The 20073-nt window shown below is 43.5% G+C and overlaps 1 protein-coding gene across 3 annotated transcripts in view; it reads left to right on the top strand.

Moving 5' to 3' along the window:
- Window positions 1–18749, top strand: part of LOC123749972 (3-galactosyl-N-acetylglucosaminide 4-alpha-L-fucosyltransferase FUT3-like) — a 247895-nt gene extending 229146 nt beyond the window's left edge. For all 3 annotated transcript variants that reach the window (XM_069326910.1, XM_069326909.1, XM_069326911.1), the window contains exons 6-7: window positions 1091–1804; window positions 17206–18749. In XM_069326910.1, coding sequence (XP_069183011.1) covers window positions 1091–1804; window positions 17206–17400 — 909 coding nt within the window. In that variant the 3' untranslated portion in view covers window positions 17401–18749. The remainder of the gene's footprint in view (window positions 1–1090; window positions 1805–17205) is intronic.
- Window positions 18750–20073: the final 1324 nt, after the last annotated feature.

Raw genomic sequence — 20073 nt, 5'->3', positions numbered from 1 at the left:
CCAGCAGACCTGCTGGACGTGTGGTTGACGGCCTCCACGACGGTGCCCCCAGTGGACCTGTGTTGTGGCTGACCTGTGGCCAGGGTAGACTCGGCGTTCTCAGAGGACACGTCTTGAGGCCACGAAGAAAGCACCGCGGACTCAGCACCTAGCTTCGAGGATCTATAGTCTCCAGCAGAAGACTACAGTGTTGATCCCCTTTGTAAAGTGTTAATACCCCTCCCCCTTGTGTACGTTTTACTTTTATATATTTAAATGGTGAAGGTTATATTATATTATATTAAGTTCTTACCTTTCTTTCCCTACTCCCTTTAAGTTACTTGCATCACGGATCGCATCCCTTGATAGCCTCTACTGGCTTGGGGCCGGATATATATCTTCCTCTAACTACATCAGAGTAAGAACCCCGTTGCGTCCCGAGAGGGCCGTAACAATTCCACAGCTGGAACATCTGCACACTTCCTTCCTCTTGAAGGTATATCACAGGGGTTTCTTTCTGACGGGAGCCCAAACGAAGCACAGCTTCCCCTTGCGATGTTTGGTACTAAAGTGACTTAAGCTCCTCTCTAAGTGAGCCTCACACCTCCAGCAAATTATCCACATCTCATAACCAGTCACTTATCTAATTTCTTATCACTGCCCATAATCTCAAATTGTTTATCAAATCCAACCAACTATTTTACATCTGTGTCTTCACCTCTATATTTCCTTGACCTTCTAGTCAGGTCAGGCTTGATAGAATAATTCTCAAAGGGGAGACTCGTTTTTCGGCTGCCTGGGATCATGACAGTTCAGCAGGTTGCTCTATATTCAGCAGTCAGCAGGCTGCTCTATGTTCAGCAGTCAGCAGGCAGCTCTATATTCAGCAGCAAGAAGGCTGCTCTATGTTCAGCAGTCAGCAGCATCACAGGGAACATTCTTCCTGAGCCTTTAAGAAACATAACACGGAGAATTGTGCATATAAGAGGTTTATCTAGTCTCTTAATAACTCGCTTGATATATTTACTTTTGTTATCATGTGAATGGATACAATTGCCTATTTATATGACCAAAATATTAAATTTTAACTGATTTTCCCACCTCTTGTCAGGTGTCGACGGCAGACGTGGTATTGATACACTTACGGAGTGTGGCAAGTAGAGAGAAGGTGCTGGTGGACCTAGGTCCACGCGACCCTTCTCAGCCCTGGGTTATGTTTGAGCCAGAAACACATTTACAGTCTAACGTCCTCTTCCATACGAATTATAAGTTGCTAGATGGGTTCTTCAATCGCACGATGCACCACCGGAGAGACTCAGACATCCTAGTGCTCCACGGGTTTATTGTTAGGCGTGGGGACGCATCCTTCCTGCCTCCATCATGGCGTCAAGATCCAGTACTGTTTCCTAACAAAACCAGGAGGAAACTGGCCGTGGCGTTCGTTTCCAACTGTAAGGACAACAGTGGAAGGTTACAATATATCCGAACTTTGAAGAAATACGCCCGGGTCGATGTGTATGGCAGATGCGGCGGCCATAAGTGTGGAAGTTCTCGATATGCTGAGCACGCATACAAACCTGCAACGGATCCCTGCATGAGGATGGCTGGCGACAGTTACCTGTTTTATATGGCGTTTGAAAACGCCTTATGTACGGACTATGTAACGGAGAAGCTGTACAACCTTCTTTACTATCCACTAATTCCGGTGGTGCTTGGGGCGGCCAACTACAGCGCCCTGATGCCTCCTGGCTCCTACATCAACGCCCTGCACTACACACCCAAACAACTGGCTTACAAAATGAAGTACCTCGCCGATCACCCTCAGGTAGGCTCAAACATGCATTGGAAATGTCTGCCGCTCGTGGCCAAAACACAATTTTGCGCCCTCTCTTTTCCCTCTAATAATCAAACCCACACACCTCCTATACTCTTAATTTTCTAACACCCAACTTTACATAGCAACCCCTTCCTAACTTGGAACAATGTCTGACTATTATCAGGGGTGCCCTTACTTTTATCAGAGACCCCCGGTAAAAATATTAATAAACCCACAAATGCTTACTACTAACACCACCACCAATGGAACACACACTCCCAGACACACACTACTCAGCTACCAGATAGGGTCTAGTAGATGAGTGGGCAGTGCACAGGACTCATAATTCTGTAGCCTGGGCTCGATTCCCGGACAAGGCAGAAACTAATTGGCAAAGTTTTTTACCCTGAATGCCCCTGTTACCTAGCAGTAAATAGGTACCTTGGAGTTAGGCAGCTGTTATGGAGCTGCTTCCTGGATGTGTGTGTTGGGGGGAAAGTAGTTAGTTAGTAGTTAGTAACAGTTGATTGACAGTTGAGAGGCGGGCCAAAAGAGCAAAGTTCAACCCCCCGCAATCACAGCTAGGTGAATACACACTGGAGAGTCACCCTTAAGTGATCTAAACTATGGAGAAAGGGGCTCACCGTCATACTGTTTGGGGAATCGGCTCAGCCTATTATCACGAGTACACACCCCACGGAGCCGACATGACTTACCTTCTCTCTCCTTACTTTGGGATGACCTCTTTCTAGTTCCCCTTTACGATATTATTCCTGCTGCACACCACATGCACCCTGTCGACCGGCCACAGTTATTTCTCTCTCTCTCATTCTAGAAATTCTCATAAGGACAAATGCAGAACAAGTTGTCTACAGACAAACATTTATTACAATAATACGAAGAACGAAAAATACCAGCATAGTATCATCAGGTCCAACAAACTAGCTTCACGCCTATATAATATCAGTGATCCACCAAGTAAACTATGCTAGGCTGCTGCTTAATCTTCGCCCGCAACCTCCTGCCTCCTCGACGTCAGGGTTAGGCAACTTGCATATAAATTAACTGAAACTGGAAAATATTAACGTTCTCACCTTACACTGCGCCATTCATAACATGAATTCATGAACTCCCTCAAACAATAATTATTTCCATATAATTCTATGTATTGGGTCCTGAGGCCCACTACTAGCACTATCCATCAATGGGTCCTCAAATTAAGTGTGAACATCTACAGTCTCTTCAATATTACTACTGCGTCTAACAATGACCAAACACGTCCACCAAGTACCACTGCTACTTGAAGTTCCACCATATACCTGAAGATCCTCTACATAGGCTTCACTATACACGTAGTTCTCCTATACCATTGAAGTTCCACTATACACTTGAAGATGCACCATATGAACTTCACCAGATACGAACCTCACCAGACTTGAAGCTCATACACGAAGTTCCCCATACACGAACTTTACCATACACAAACCCTGTAATTCCATTAAAATATAATAATTACATGTTCTTCTATCAAACAAATAATATAAACTAAATTTCATCCTACAATGTCCAACTGCCGCATCTGCACTAAAAGTGTGCTCCCCCACAATGGACGAGTCCACCCAGTTAGGCTTCCTCCCCTCAGTCGTACACTGCACTCGTCTGAGTGATCATATGTCGCTCCCACCTCCATAATAACAAATCATCGAAAACTCCTCACATTGTCTCATTATTTTCATAAACTCTCTAACCTACATTCACAAACGTCCTATTAAATCGCTGGGCACATGATCTAACTATAACAAGCTCTACATGACAGAATACTGGTCTCATACCATAAAAGGATGTCGCGACAACGCCTGTCCAATGACGCCCAAATATAGCGCTCTTCCCGGTCGTGTATAAATTTCTCTTGGACGTGCACCTGCCCGTTTTGACTTAAGCGTGAGAAGTCGTGTAACAGGTGCCACACAGAAACACCTGCCCAATTTATTCACTTAAAGGATTTACACACACTAGCGTCCTGAAAGACACGACCACTCAATAGGCTTCAGGTCGCCCCTATGTCATTACCATAATAACTAAGAATACATTAAACATCGTCCTCCAACAGCTTCTTCATACGCTGTTAACAAAGTCTCTCACCACTTCTTCATCATGAGCTACAGACTTCCTTCTTCATTAGGAGGCAATGACGTATGTCCGTTTCTGTCAACTCTCACGATTCGTCCGTCCAGCGGTCGACCCCAAAGACATATTCAACAATTTTAACATGCTGTTCATTCAAAATAGGAATTTTCTCAGAGATAAATTAATATTGTTATATACTGGTATACTGTGCATAGTTAGGCATTGGTTAAGTTAGCTGTTTAGGTTCCATTGAGGATTATTTGTATTTGCAGTACGTGGGTGAAGCATTAATAGCATTGTGGTTCCAACAAAAGTCGTCAGCGAAGCACTAGTTCCGGATGTGTTCGGACGTCATCAGTTGTGAGTCGTGTGTAAACCGTTTTTCATTCATAAACAGGGGGTTTGGCGGGTTCATGGAATGGACTTTGGCCTTGGTTTATGAGGACAAGCAGGTTTATGAATAATAAATATTTTACAGAAGATTTACAACTGATGACATTCAAATTTTTCTTGAGCAATGCATCGCTCACATCCTCTGTTCAAATCGAACCTCTCAGGGCCTCATTTACATTCTGTAAATACAAATAATTGCATTATTTATTTTCGTTTTCAGAAATCATTTTCATCAAATGATTCACTATAAAGGAAAACTCGAGCTTCAATTGTACAGACAAACTTGCATAAACAACAAGCCGAATGAATCAGAAAAACTCATTCCCGGGAAAGGTCTTAAACCTAAGACTGTCAGGAGTTTATAACCCACTAGCAAGTCGAGTATTCTGACCACATGACCACACAGACTATTCAAAAGTATTGGATACTCTTTAGTGGTAACCTTCTTTTGCTGAAACTGACAACATTATTCGGAGGACCTATGGCAGTTCCTCGACCTAGAGATGGCGTCTTAAACCTTGCTGGGATCAACCGCACTGAGGACCAAATCACTCTCTTAAATCTGGGAATAAATAGTCACATTATGTCCAGACCAAGTGAGATGGCCCAGAAAGTGAAATCGGAGATCCTATTGGACGACATATTCGACCTCGAGAAGCAAAAGAAGGTTACCACTAAAGACACATTGCAAGCTGAACTTATTGCGGAGGGAGGAAAGATTCGAGATTACTACAGGAGAACCATAGTAGGGTAAATTGAGACTGACCATGTGCAACACCTGGGCAGGTGAGTCAATTAGGCCCCTGCAGAGGTGTTGCACACGTCCGTTGTCTCAGGGGTGGGGGGTGCCCATAGGTGCGCGTGCGTCGTCGCGTGGATTGTTTGTGGGATGCGGTGGGGTGGCTGGGCATGCCAGGTCATTGTCTCGTGGGGGGTTGTGTCGTGGGAGGTAAAAGTGTATGTATAGGAACAGGTGAGCAGGAGTAGTAGTTGTAAGATGAATGTGTATGAGTATGTAACATAGAGTTAACCATGTGGAGATATATAGTTATTAAATATAGTATGTAGGAAATAGAAAATGTTGAGAGCGAAGAGGGGAGGCCCTCCCATGGGGGGCATATCCAGGAGATAGAGTTTATTTAAGTGTACGGTTAGGGAAGGGCGTGTGAAGCAGGTGAGGGGAGAGGTGAAGGGAGAGAAGAGGACCACCCAGGAACCTTGGCTGGGAGTGGTAGTGCGCCTCACACTTTCGTGTTTTTTAAACAATATGTCTGTTGTATGTAGGAAAGGCTAGATGGCAGAGTGAAGTGTGTATATTTTACGAAAAACGTATAATTTTCTCTCCATAGTCTCTGCCGCTGCTATCGCCTCAGCCTCTAGTCCTAAGTCTTCAACACTGGGTCTAAGAGGAGTCATTAATTTCGTGTCATACACGAGTGTGTTCACAGTGGGATGTCCCGCTGGCAACTGAGCTGTGATCGAAGCACTCATAATATTTTTGTAAACAAAGGAGGTCCCCCCCCTCACCACCCCTACCCATCAGCCTAGACCGGAATGGAGTGCCATATACCTACCACATGGCCCATGTCACACCGCACAGGTCCTGAGGCACACCACATACCACATGGGTGAGAGAGTGAGTGTTCAGACGGCCTACCCCTTTGATAGCGGTCGTGTGACTGAGGTAAATGTGTTGGAGGGGGGAATGTTATGTCGACAATAGCCCCCACCATAACCCCTCGCGCGCTCCCTCCAGCACCTTACCATTGAGTAGAATAATAATATTAATAATAATAAGATAAGATCACACACATTCTGTTTATTTGCGTTAGTTTAAAAAATAGGGATGTCGGGAGGGCAGTACCATATATATGTTTTAGTTAGGTTTTTTCTCAGTAAAGAAGGAGGTGTGTGTATCCGCCCCTCTCGCCCCCTCAGCTTTCATAGTTCCCTGTCAGCCCACCTTATCAGTCACAAGAGATCTCCTCTTCTGAGGTACGGGAGTTCATCACCAGGTGTGTGGAGGCGGCGAGACGAGGGTCTTGCGTGTCTTCTTAAGGGAAGTGGCAGCTCCCGCCTACCCGCTACCCTTACACTTAGCATGCTCTGTTTACTTCTCACCCCTCAGGTTTTGGCACTAGCATCCATGTCTCTGTATTCAGAACAAATAAATAGTTAAGGGTATATACCCATTTTATATAAATTGTTATTCTTTATTAAACACTGAGACATTTACAACGACAATAATACAAATATTTTTAAATGTGTAAACATCGTTCTTTCCCCAAATAACTTTTAAGAGTAACAAGCCTCATCGTATACCAGTCTTCAATCTTCTTATAACAAATCAAATCAATGCTAGTGTGTGTTATACACTTCGTAACGTAACGGGGTCATCATGCAAACATCGTTCTATTACTGTGTGACTGTTTAGACCTTGTAACACACAATGTAACTTAATGTGGAAAATAAGCTCTGCTGATGTAATGTGTGTCTACCTAACGTAACGTAACCAACATGCAAACATCCTTCTTTCCCAGTAACAGGCTAAGAGTAGCTTCAACAACAGTTATAAGGTAGTCTTCATTCTTCTTATTATTACAAATCAAATCAAATCAATGCTAGTGTGTGTTTTCACCTCGGAACGTAACGTGACCAACATGCAAACATCATTCGTTCGTTCTATTACTGTGTGACTGTTTTAGACCTTGTAATACACAATGTAACATAATGGTGAAAATCATAGACTTGATATTATATTTAAATTTAGCTTGTTCATTATCACTGAGTACAAGCCATTTATTTGGTTGTAGTTCAAGGAACACTCTAAGGTTTACATTATCCAAAAATGTATTCAGTAACCGATGTAACATCCAACATTAGTTTGAAGCAGGTATTTACATTGCTTCTCTCCAGCTGAGACATTAGTGTAATAGTCAGCTTCAATTTGTTAGGATCAACACGATTTAAAAAAAACCTGAGTCAGTTTATCACTGTGCGTATATCAGCTTTATGTACAACCAGAATGAGAATAAGGATTTGGGTTCTGCCACTATTTCGTCAGGTCAACCTTGAGGCATTTAGTGGTGTGTGTCATTGTCAGCTCGTTAACGACACACGTTCAGACATACACTCTCTCTCGCGAGATGACAGCTCGCTTCACCAGCCATTAACCCTCATTAGGTCAGCAAAAAAAAGCAAAAAAACAGCGACTATTGTTATCATAGGCGGACAATGAAAACAGAATATTCACCACTCTTAATACTTTATTCAATAACTGCTAAACATAACATAATGTTGGTAAATATTTTTATTTTATTGAAGTAGAACAAACATTACTGAATCATAACGGAGATCATATTCCATGTATGGCAAAACTCACCACACAACACATCACGATGTTTACACTCTCACTGTTTACACTCTCACGCGTGTGTCCGTGCTTTAGACAACACTAGCTGAGTTATAAGAACTTATGATCGTTTCCATCATCTTAGTGGTAGAGCGAACTAATCAGATATTTAGCGTTCTTTAATTAGCTTCTACCATCAAGCTTATTTTAAGTTTTTTCCATTTTTGAAAGTTAGTAATAATAATAATACGATCATCAAGTCCGTATATGTTCTCTATTAGACAGACAGTTTCAGACCGTCTGACCTTGAAACCGATGATGATGGGCAAGACAACCTTGAGACGTTTAGCGCCTTGTGTGGCATTTGTCTCATCAGTGCCTGGCGTCAAGGATTTGCCATCATCAACTAATCATGGGGTTGTCTCTCCTAAGCCCCCCCCCCTCACATGTTAACAGTGACATTAAGGGGTTAGACCTACAATAACCCAATGTGGGAGGTTATGTTCGCTACAGTAAAACTGAATATATACCATTCTTAATACTTTATTCGTCCAAATACCATTTTAAAGTAAATCTGTCTAGTCGGTCTGTATGTTGTCTCAGTCAGTCCAGTCAGGAAGAGTTTACTGAATGTGGTAATCATTTCTTGTGGGAACATTTCCAGTTTAGTTTAAAGTTTTTCATCTTAAAAAGAAAATAATACAATCATCAAGCAATATCAAGATATATTGACTGAGACAATCATATATGTTGTCTCAGTCAGTCAGCCAAGTCAGTAAGTGTTTACTGAATGTAGGAATCATTTCTTGTGTGTACATGTCCAGTTTATTTTAAAGTTTTTCATCTTTAAGGAAATAACACAATCATCAACACCGTCTATATGTGGTCTCAGTTAGTCAGCGAAGTCAGTAGGTGGTTACTGAATGTGGAATCATTTCTTGTGTGTACATTTTTTAGCTTAGTTTAAAGTTTTTCATCTTAAAAAGAAAATAATACATTCATCAAGTAAGTAAGTAATTATCAAAAGAAGGCACCAAACCGGGAAGGCTATGTAGCACCATCAAATGTGCAGAATAATCAGAGGGCGCTAAATATCATCAAGGATGCCAATACAAGAACAGAAACGCATAAGACGAACGATATCAAAAGTATCCGAGTCACCAAGAATACTATTGAGAGACAAGCGACCGCCAGGGACGGTCGGAAAACAAGACACACGTTCGTCCCGGAAGTCAGAACATTCAACAAAGATGGGCACGACCGTAAGAGTGAGAATGCAATTAGGACAATAAGGAGCAGGGCGGCGCTCCATCAAGTGACCATGAGTAAAGCTGAGTATGGCCAATACGCAACCTCGCCAAAGCCGTTTCCCATCGCTGGTTACGGTGGTAGGAGGACGGCCACGAGGACACACAACTTTTAAGAGTATGTAGTTTGTTACCAGTAACAGACGATCAACAAGCCTGTCAACGGGTAAGGATGGAGGAATAGATAACCAGGTAAAAGTCGGAATAAGGAATACCTTTACGAGAGATGGGACAAGAGCGGACAGCTTCCTTGGCGGCAGCATCCGCACGCTCATTTAAAGACACACCAATATGGCTGGGAACCCAACAAAACTCAACCGACTTAAATTTATTGAGAACAAGAAACAGCCAATGCTGGATCTCGACAACCACTGGATGAACCAGATTAAAGGACCTGAGAGTGAGAGCCATGAGGGCACTACGAGAGTCAACAACTACACAGGAAGATTGACAACGAGAAAGCAGGAGACGAAGAGCATGGAGAATAGGATAAAGCTCCGCTGGGAAGATGCTAGTGTCCGAAGGTAAGCGACACATATAAGTGCGATCAAGATAAACAAGAGAGTAGCTTACACCATCCGCAGACTTAGACCCATCGGTGAAGACGGAAACAGAGCGGGAGTGAGAAGAAAAGTGCTCAAGGAAAATGCGTTTTAGAACCGTAGGAGGGGTAAAAGTTTTAGTGATGCGGGTCAAGGATGTACAAAACAGCGGATGGGGGACTCTCCACGGGGCAAAGATGGAACAACATGAGGAGAAATATTAAAAATACGAACGGAAAGAAAATCGTGTAAAGGAGATAACCGGACAGAAAGAGGGAGGTGGTGAAGAGGAACAGGACCTGCAGGAGGGGTAAAAGTTAAAGCACGACAGAGGCGAGAGGAAAGATGTTCCTCTCGCCTCTGTCGTGCTTTAACTTTAACTAAGGACCGCGCAAGATAGCGAAGACAGTAGCCATCACGGCGGTCCCAGAGAGATAGGAAGCTAGTGTCAGCATACAAGCTGAGAACGGGAGTCGAACGAAAGGCACCAGAGCTGAGGTGCAACCCAGTATGGTGCAAAGCATCAAGATGGCGAAGAGTAGAAGGAGAAGCAGACGAGTAAGCAGGGCACCCATAATCGAGCTTAGACAGGATGAGTGCATAAAGAACTGCACACTGCAGATTTTTCTACTCTAAGCATGAGACCAATAGAAAAAGGAAAAGCGGGAGCGAACTGCCAGGCTTCCACCACAAGGGTGAAAATCTGTCCACTTAGGCCGCTGGTTCCTCCTAGTTAATAAAAAAGGACGTTAAAACCAATAAACGGTAACCGACGGGTTCTCACAATCAAATATTTGTATTTGATGTGGTGCTATGAATTGGAATTCGAATTTCCCAAGAACAGCCATCATTAAAAAAATCACATTGCAACATTCGTATAAAGCAGAACATGGGTGGAAAAGAATGGTTGAAAGGTTGACATCAAAGACCGTTTTCTATAACATAACAATTTATTTACAAGAGACTAAACTACTACAACATCGAATTAATGCTACGTTAATGTCCATCAAATGGCACTATAACAACAGCTAAATAGAAACGACTCCGGTTCATTGCTGTGCGGCCGCATACTGAACTAACCTGAACACAGGTGTGCCCACTGACGACGCAATATTGTAAACAAATAATTCACAAGCCTAGTTTAAACCACAGTGAGTGAATCGTTACGTTAATGTCCATCCAGTGGCACTTGCAACACAGCTATTTAACAGCCCCCTCGAGAAATAACAGCAGTCTCCATCTTGCTGACACTTCGGGCTGACTAATTGAACTAACTGAAAAAAGATGCCCACTGACGACACAAGCTTGCTATCAATATTGTCACGGCTTCACGGTGAACAGATACTATAATCACAATCTTATGGGTCCTCCAACCTTCCAGGCGAGATACCCACGTAACTAGGCGGGTAGTCCAACACTGACCCCCCTTATCACAACCTAATGTGAACATTCTTTGCAACTCCCTGCAAGAAGTTGCAAATGTAAACAGTAAACAAAGCCAGGCAAGGTGGGATTCTGAGACACTTCTCCAGGAATCCCCAAGTTACTTTACTCGTCACCAGACGATAAACAAAAGAAATTGCCTTAATTACAAAATTGATTATGTGATTAATTACGTTAATTGACTATTCACAGCAGTCAGCAACAAAGTACTTTACGTTAATCACAAACACTTGTCTCCCTCAGACAACAACATGATGGTACTCTACGTTAATCACCAACACTTGTCTCCCTCAGACAACAATATGATGGTACTCTACGTTAATCACAAACACTTGTCTCCCTCAGACAACAACATGATGGTACTCTACGTTAATCACCAACACTTGTCTCCCTCAGACAACAATATGATGGTACTCTACGTTAATCACAAACACTTGTCTCCCTCAGACAACAACATGATGGTACTCTACGTTAATCACCAACACTTGTCTCTCATAGACAACAACATGATGGTACTCTACGTTAATCACCAACACTTGTCTCCCTCAGACAACAACATGATGGTACTCTACGTTAATCACCAACACTTGTCTCTCATAGACAACAATATGATGGTACTCTACGTTAATCACCAACACTTGTCTCCCTCAGACAACAACATGATGGTACTCTACGTTAATCACCAACACTTGTCTCTCATAGACAACAACATGATGGTACTCTACGTTAATCACCAACACTTGTCTCTCATAGACAACAACATGATGGTACTCTACGTTAATCACCAACACTTGTCTCTCATAGACAACAACATGATGGTACTCTACGTTAATCACCAACACTTGTCTCTCATAGACAACAACATGATGGTACTCTACGTTAATCACCAACACTTGTCTCTCTTAACACAAGTCAACTTGTTAACAATAACTCAAAGTCTCTTAAATTACATCACACTTGACTCCTTTCAAGTATTCAGTGAGTAATTCCTAATTAATGTCAAACGGACAACTAATTAAATCCCAATCGAGTTACGTTAACTAAGCCTACCACTATCTTGGTAGCTTCTCAACAGTCTATGTCAAACTTTTACTTAAATGAACGTTAATTACTCTAATTAACCCCGAGCAATTAATTAACTGTCACCAGGACTGATAATCATACATAAATACGTCTCACTCCGCACTGCCTAAGCAGGTCTTATCAAACACTGTGAATTCACGAACGAGATGTTAATTACCCTAATTAACATGAGCATCTTAATCCACTGTCACCAGACAGGCTATTATTAATATAACGAGTTATGCTAGCTCAATGACCTCGCTTTACCGAATCATCAAAAACTTACTCCACTAATTATCATGAGCCACTAATTGCTATACCCCAGAAAGGTAATTAGTCTCAAACAAATTACGTTAACACAAATACTGTCAGACTTTGACAGTTCCTCCCTACTATGGGAATTCATGATGAGAATGTTAATTACATAATTAGCTAGAGTGGTCAATTAGTCAACTCGGGCAATTAATTGCACCTGAAACATATCTCAACAAGCTCAACACTATTTCCCTTAACAGCTCTCTCTCTCTCATTAAGTAATGTGCAACCCTTTATGTCGTTAATTACCACTTAATTAACTCTCACTGAATCCTTAAGTCATCAACACAACTTAAAGATCACAAAGTAACCCCAGGTTACATAGGTCACACTTACAGTGGCATAACAAAACAAATGTACAGCCCACATACGATTGCAGCGTCTCTGCAACACGAATATTACTGCACCCACACAGTAATGACACACACGGTTTGGCAACAACAAAAGTATACCTATATTACTGCCCCCTTTAATCTTGCAACAGTTGCAAGGAACTACTGTGTGGAATCACTACTCTAGCAAAACAATTTACGTTAATATAAGACACTGTCGCTACACTGACAGCTGGTACTAATTCTCTTAATTAGGCAGATTAACCAATCAATTGCTTGCTCTCTCATTAAGTACTGTGAATTCCACTGAGTAATTAAAGGGACCTCCTTAAATCATCAACACAGCTCCTAGGGCAGTAATATAACGTATACCAAACAACAACACTGCCCAAACACACAAACATAATGATGCTGTCAGCATACCCCACATGCTAATGACATCACTATGCAATCAGTCAGCAATCACAATTTTTGACTCACCACACAACACCGTAATAATATACATGCAAATGAAACTCATGGAAATAGTACACACTAATCAATGATCATAAATCAAATAGCTTACCCATCATGTATCCACATAAATTTACATATAATAACAATATCACTAGAGAAATTATACATAATTATACAGACCTCACGGTGTCCACTGACAACCCTACTACACTGGCCTGCCTATCTCTGTAAATATAATTAACATGCGGCAACATGGCATTAATCTTGACTCTGAACGATATATATATTTAATCGACAGTTCAACGATCACTTACATGGTAGAAATATCTACACTGACCAGTTTACATACTCGAGTCAGTCTACACACACAACATATCTATATACATCTACATGTATGGTTCTGTGTATAATATACACCCTCACAGACGGTCACCTTGACATCACTACAGAAAGCTGCCTCTCAGCTGTTTCCCTCGCCTGGCAGGCGCTATGGAACAACACAGCTGGTGCCGGAATTAACATTAGTCCAGAGACACTGCATACACTACAATATAATGAGTACTCACGATTACCACTCTCATTACCTTCATTCCCCCAGTCACAGCCTCACTTGCAGAAGAACACCTAGCTCGCTCCCATGTGCGTCGACTAGGTGTGGCCCTAGGGTGTGACCAGGGCATGTGGTCAAGCGTGGCCCAAGGGGGTGGCCAAGACATGTGGCCACTGTGTGGCCCTAAGGAGTGGCCACAGCGTGGCGCTAAGGAGTGGCCATGGAGTAGCGCGAGGTGGTCGTAGCGCCCTACCCAGGATGAGATGGCGAGCGAGGTGGCTGGAGTGGCCCACAGGCGGGTTGGCAAGGGTGTGGCCATCTCGTGGCCCCGTGTCTGGCCACGGAACGGTGCGGCGCGCACATGGGGTTGCCTCAGGCTGGCTGGCGGGCTCAGGCCTACACAACGATGGTGGAAGATGCACTCACACCCACACCACGAGCATGGCTCGCTCGTACACCGGGTGTGACAATGGCGGGAGGCACAACTGGCGGACATGGCAAGGTGGAATTTCAAAGTCCAACAGGGGCCAGTAATCTCCTGAATATTACGGTCCCATGAACACTGAGAAGCCCTACCCAATTCCACCACTTGCCAGTTATTATAGACAAGACAACTCATCAGATGTGAGCTATACGACCAGATACATCACGAGGCTTGCCTGGTGCCGTATGGGTGAGCACATGTCTAGTCTTACACAGTTCCTTCTTTACTCCTTTGCCTAAGATCACGCAAATTGGATCCCGACACGATCCACGATGGCAGGATTACCGTGCGTGATGAGTAATAAGGATGATACAACGATTAAAGGTGGGTGGAGGTGGCAGACACGCCACAACTACCCCTGGGCATCCAGCCGCTTGGTCGCCGCCTCTAGACTGCCTTTGGTGGGCTAGGGAAAAGGCCCGTCTCCCCCCCACCTTGTCTTGACCAATCAGAACAAAGCCAGCACAGCCTATCGTGCCGATACGAATCTCCGCCTTTCGCGCCTAAATATCACCACGAGGCTGTGGTGCCTAGACGAACTACAGACGACCCTACCCTGAGGTGTCCAGTGACGTCACTAGGCGGTGAGGCCTAGGAGTGTGACGTCATACCTCACAGGGTGGGGAAGGCCACGTTCACCCCTCTGTCCCCCCCACCTCTAAAACCGTTGGCTAGTGAAGTACCCACCTGCACCTCACACTCTACCAAGTCCCATTTCCCAGAAAACAGACTAAATTCTGCAACTCTCTCTACAGAGTGTCACAGACTCCTGGCTAGTCTTAAACGATGGTCCTTAGCATAAGCTTCCATCCAACACTATATAAGTGCTGGTACTGTGAAAACTTCTTGTCTAGAGTGCACCCTACACTCTAGCCTAATCTAGAAAACTAGAAAAACTAGCCGAGGGAATTTCCATTCCCTCCCAACTAGAGAGGAATGTAAAGCGAAGAGTATGAGCCTATCTGCTCCCCCAAGAAGTATGGGACAATACCCGAAGGAGTGTAAGGGCCTTAGAGCACTCAACATGGAGGTAAGAGATATGGGGAGACCAAGACAAACGAGTGTCAAAGAATAACCCCTAAAGCTTCGTGGCATTTTTGTACTCAAGGGGATGACCATAGAGTGCCACACACACTCACACACACACACACACTACGGGGCCTCGTACACACACACACACTACGGGGGCCTCGTACACACACACACACACACACACACACACACACACACACACACACACACACATACACACACACTACGGGGGCCTCGTAGCCTGGTGGATAGTGCGCAGGATTCGTAATTCTGTGGCGCGGGTTCGATTCCCGCACGAGGCAGAAACAAATGGGCAAAGTTTCTTTCACCCTGAATGCCCCTGTTACCTAGCAGTAAATAGGTACCTGGAAGTTAGTCAGCTGTCACGGGCTGCTTCCTGGGGTGTGTGTGTGTGTGTGGTGTGGGAAAAAAAAAAAAAATAGTAGTTAGTAAACAGTTGATTGACAGTTGAGAGGCGGGCTGAAAGAGCAAAGCTCAACCCCCGTAAAAACACAACTAGTAAACACACACACACGCTGGGTGGGTGGTGGCTGAGTGGACAGTGCTCTAGACTCATGGACCTAGGGTCCGGGGTGCGATCCCCCGGCACCACCGGAAAAACAAATGGGCAGAGTAGCCTTCACCCTGATGCCCCTGTTACCTAACAGTAAATAATTACCTGGGAGTAAGACAGCTGCTACGGGCTGCTTCCTGTGTGTGTGTGTGTGTGTGTGTGTGTGTGTGTGTGTGTGTGTGTGTGTGTGTGGGTGTGTGTGTGGGTGTGTGTGTGTGTGTGTGTGTATGTGTGTGTGTGTGTGTGTGTGTGTGTGGAAAAAAATAAAAATTAATTAGTAGTTAGTAGTAATAGTTGATTGATTGATTGATTGACAGTTGAGAGGCGGGCCGAAAGAGCAGAGCTCAACCCCCGCAAGCGCAACTAGATGAATACTCCCTCATACACACTCACTCCTAATCACCCTCTAACACACACACTTTCCTCCCCCTAGTGCTTTCCATGCCCTCACACTCCCCCCATAACACCCCTTCCCCTATGACCCCCCCCCCCTCCTTCACTAGGTGTGAAGTGACTATCCCCATCCCTCTCCCACCTCTCAGTTTCCCACGCCTCCCCCTTCAAACACACACACACGCACACACGCACATGCACGCACGCACACAAGCAAACACCCCCATCCCCCTACTGGCACCCCTCTCCCTCACTCCTCCCATCCCACAAATTTTCCCTCTCCTCCTCTCTCTCTCTCTCTCTGTCTCTCTCTCTCTCTCTCTCTCTCTCTCTCTCTCTCTCTCTCTCTCTCTCTCTCTCTCTCTCTCTCTCTCTCTCTCTCTCTCTCTCTCTCTTTACTCTCTCTTTGTTTATTAGTTATTTCTTTCCGTCTCTCTCTCCCTTTTTTTTTACCTCTTTCTGTCTGTATGTCTCTGCATCTCTCCTCTTTTCTCCTTGTCTGTCTCTATCTTTTTTAATGCAATAAAAATAATTATGCTTAATATTTTCAATAATTATTAAATTATATTAACGTTTTAAAACTCTTTGTTTTATCATACGTTATATAATTATATCATAATTTTAAAACGTTATATCATAACATTAAAATACGTTTTATTAAAACCTTATGACCTCACGTTTTATAATCGTATTTACAACTTCTCAAAAACACGTGTATAAAACATAATTTAAAACGTAATTAAAACAATTAAATGTGGTACTTATCTCATTTTGAAAACGAGAAAATGTTTACTGAGGTGGGGGTGGGGGGTACCAGGCACACGCCCAAGTCAACTAGGCCACGACATGGTCAAAAGAACCCATCAAGTTATTGTGAAAACTCTATATGTAAACTATATTTATTTATTTGTATTTCTAATTAGTACTAATACTGTATTTATTTCTTTGTGTGTTGTAACAAAGTACTCACAGCCGAGTTCATATAGTACGTTGAGAATAACTGAGGAGGGTTATTAATATTATCTATGTTGGTTGTTCTATGTTGCAGGAGTACATGAAGATGTTGGAGTGGAGGCGGCACTACCAACCTTCCACTGTTGGTGGAAGTCGTGTTCTGTGTGACCTCTGTGTACGACTCCACGACCCACATTTCTATCACCACAATATTATCCATGACTTCTACGGGTGGTACGTGACTCAGGCCAACTGTAACGCAACTGGTACAGTGCGTCACCAGTTTTAAGTGACTGTGAATACCGGAATCCACACCAGCTCACGCCTTGTTACACAGGATGTTCGATGGTGCTGTTTACGACCCTCTTTGTATCCACTGGCGGCCCTTCTGTAAGACCCTCAGTGTACCCACTGGCACTCCACTGGCTGGCCTTGTAGAAGACCCACAGTGTACTCACTGCCTGGCCCTGTATAAGACCCACAGTGTACCCAATGGCACTCCACTGACTGCCCTTGTATAGGACCCACACTGAACAAACTTGCACTTCACTGGCTGGCCTTGTATAAGACCAACAGTGTACCCACTGGCACTCCATTGGTCTCGACTTTTTGATGTGTAGGTCATCATCAGTGAGGACCAACACATCAAAAAGTCAAGACCAGCACTCAACAGCCAGTTAACACATAATTACATTCTACCCACTTCAAGACCCCGTACCTAACCAGAGACAGTAGATGCAAGAACATAGGGATTTAATGTCCTATTAATACCCATTATGCCATTCATCCACTTGTTCATCTCAATCACGTCTTGTTCCACCTCACCCCAAGTGAATATAAGCTTTGGCAGAGCATGAAATTTTGTGAATGATAAAAACATTAATTTTATAAGAAATAAAGCCATCTGTTGAACGTAAGAGCAACACATGCTATACTAAATATGTTACGATTCTGTTTCAAAGTTTCCGATTGCATTGACAAATGAAATTTGTATAAATTTCGATTTATTTGCATTTTGATTTAATTATTTTGTGTGACATTGCATTGGAATTGAGCTGTGCTGTTTACTATACCGTTCATTTCGTGAGTATGTGTATAGATGCCACAACTGTGACAGGTAAAAACATGTTTTTTTTTAAACAATGCCATCTGTTGAACATAAGAGCAACACATGCTATACTAAATATGTTACGATTTCATTTCAATGTTTCTGATTTCATTGATATATTGAATTTTCATATATATCAGTTTATATTAATTTTGATTTAATTATTTTGTGTGACAGTGCGTTAGAATATACAAATTCAATTATATAAATTAAAGTTATACAAATTGTTCAAAACAAAACAAATATGGAGTTCTTTGAAACAAAAATCTTATCTAGGATTATGCCTGCTAATGTAGTTTGGTTTAGGAATGTTGATGATATTTTGTGCTTATGGCCGTGTGAACAAGACCAAACAGTTTTTCTTAATGAACTTATTAGTTCTTTGGTACCTTCAATAAAATTCACTTGTGAGAATGAATCATAATTATAATCTCAGACTGAATCATAATGAACATTGAATCATAATGAATCATTGAATTAAACGATTGAAAACTAATTTTTGTATATTTCAAATAAACTATAAAACATTATTACTTATCAACACATCCTATTGAATAACATAATTTATTAGTGTTGTGCAGCCTGTGTTTCCGACTGGCTGGACACTGATGTCTGGGTAGTATTGTGCAGCCTGTGTTTCCGCCTGGCTGGACACTGATGTCTGGGTAGTATTGTGCAGCCTGTGTTTCCGACTGGCTGGACACTGATGTCTGGGTAGTATTGTGCAGCCTGTGTTTCCGACTGGCTGGACACTGATGTCTGGGTAGTATTGTGCAGCCTGTGTTTCCGACTGGCTGGACACTGATGTCTAGGCAGTATTATGCAGCCTGTGTTTCCGACTGGCTGGACACTGATGTCTAGGTAGTATTGTGCAGCCTGTGTTTCCGACTGAGTGGACACTGATGTCTGGGTAGTATTGTGCAGCCTGTGTTTTCGCCTGGTTGGACACTGATGTCTAGGTAGTATTGTGCAGCCTGTGTTTCCGCCTGGTTGGACACTGATGTCTAGGTAGTATTGTGCAGCCTGTGTTTCCGCCTGGCTGGACACTGATGTCTAGGTAGTATTGTGCAGCCTGTGTTTCCGCCTGGCTGGACACTGATGTCTGGGTAGTATTGTGCAGCCTGTGTTTCCGCCTGGCTGGACACTGATGCCTAGGCAGTATTGTGCAGCCTGTGTTTCCGCCTGGTTGGACACTGATGTCTGGGTAGTATTGTGCAGCCTGTGTTTCCGACTGGCTGGACACTGATGTCTAGGTAGTATTGTGCAGCCTGTGTTTTCGCCTGGCTGGACACTGATGTCTGGGTAGTATTGTGCAGCCTGTGTTTCCAACTGGCTAGACACTGATGTCTAGGTAGTATTGTGCAGCCTGTGTTTCCGCCTGGCTGGACACTGATGTCTGGGTAGTATTGTGCAGCCTGTGTTTCCGCCTGGCTGGACACTGATGCCTAGGCAGTATTGTGCAGCCTGTGTTTCCGCCTGGTTGGACACTGATGTCTAGGTAGTATTGTGCAGCCTGTGTTTCCGCCTGGCTGGACACTGATGTCTAGGTAGTATTGTGCAGCCTGTGTTTCCGCCTGAGTGGACACTGATGTCTGGGTAGTATTGTGCAGCCTGTGTTTCCGCCTGGCTGGACACTGATGTCTGGGTAGTATTGTGCAGCCTGTGTTTCCGCCTGGCTGGACACTGATGTCTAGGTAGTATTGTGCAGCCTGTGTTTTCGCCTGGTTGGACACTGATGTCTAGGTAGTATTGTGCAGCCTGTGCTTCCGCCTGACTGGACACTGATGTCTGGGTAGTATTGTGCAGCCTGTGCTTCCGCCTGACTGGACACTGATGTCTGGGTAGTATTGTGCA

The sequence above is a fragment of the Procambarus clarkii genome, chromosome 19, assembly GCF_040958095.1.
Source record: "Procambarus clarkii isolate CNS0578487 chromosome 19, FALCON_Pclarkii_2.0, whole genome shotgun sequence".
Classification (NCBI taxonomy): domain Eukaryota; kingdom Metazoa; phylum Arthropoda; class Malacostraca; order Decapoda; family Cambaridae; genus Procambarus; species Procambarus clarkii.
This window is presented reverse-complemented; position numbering and strand designations above follow the sequence as displayed.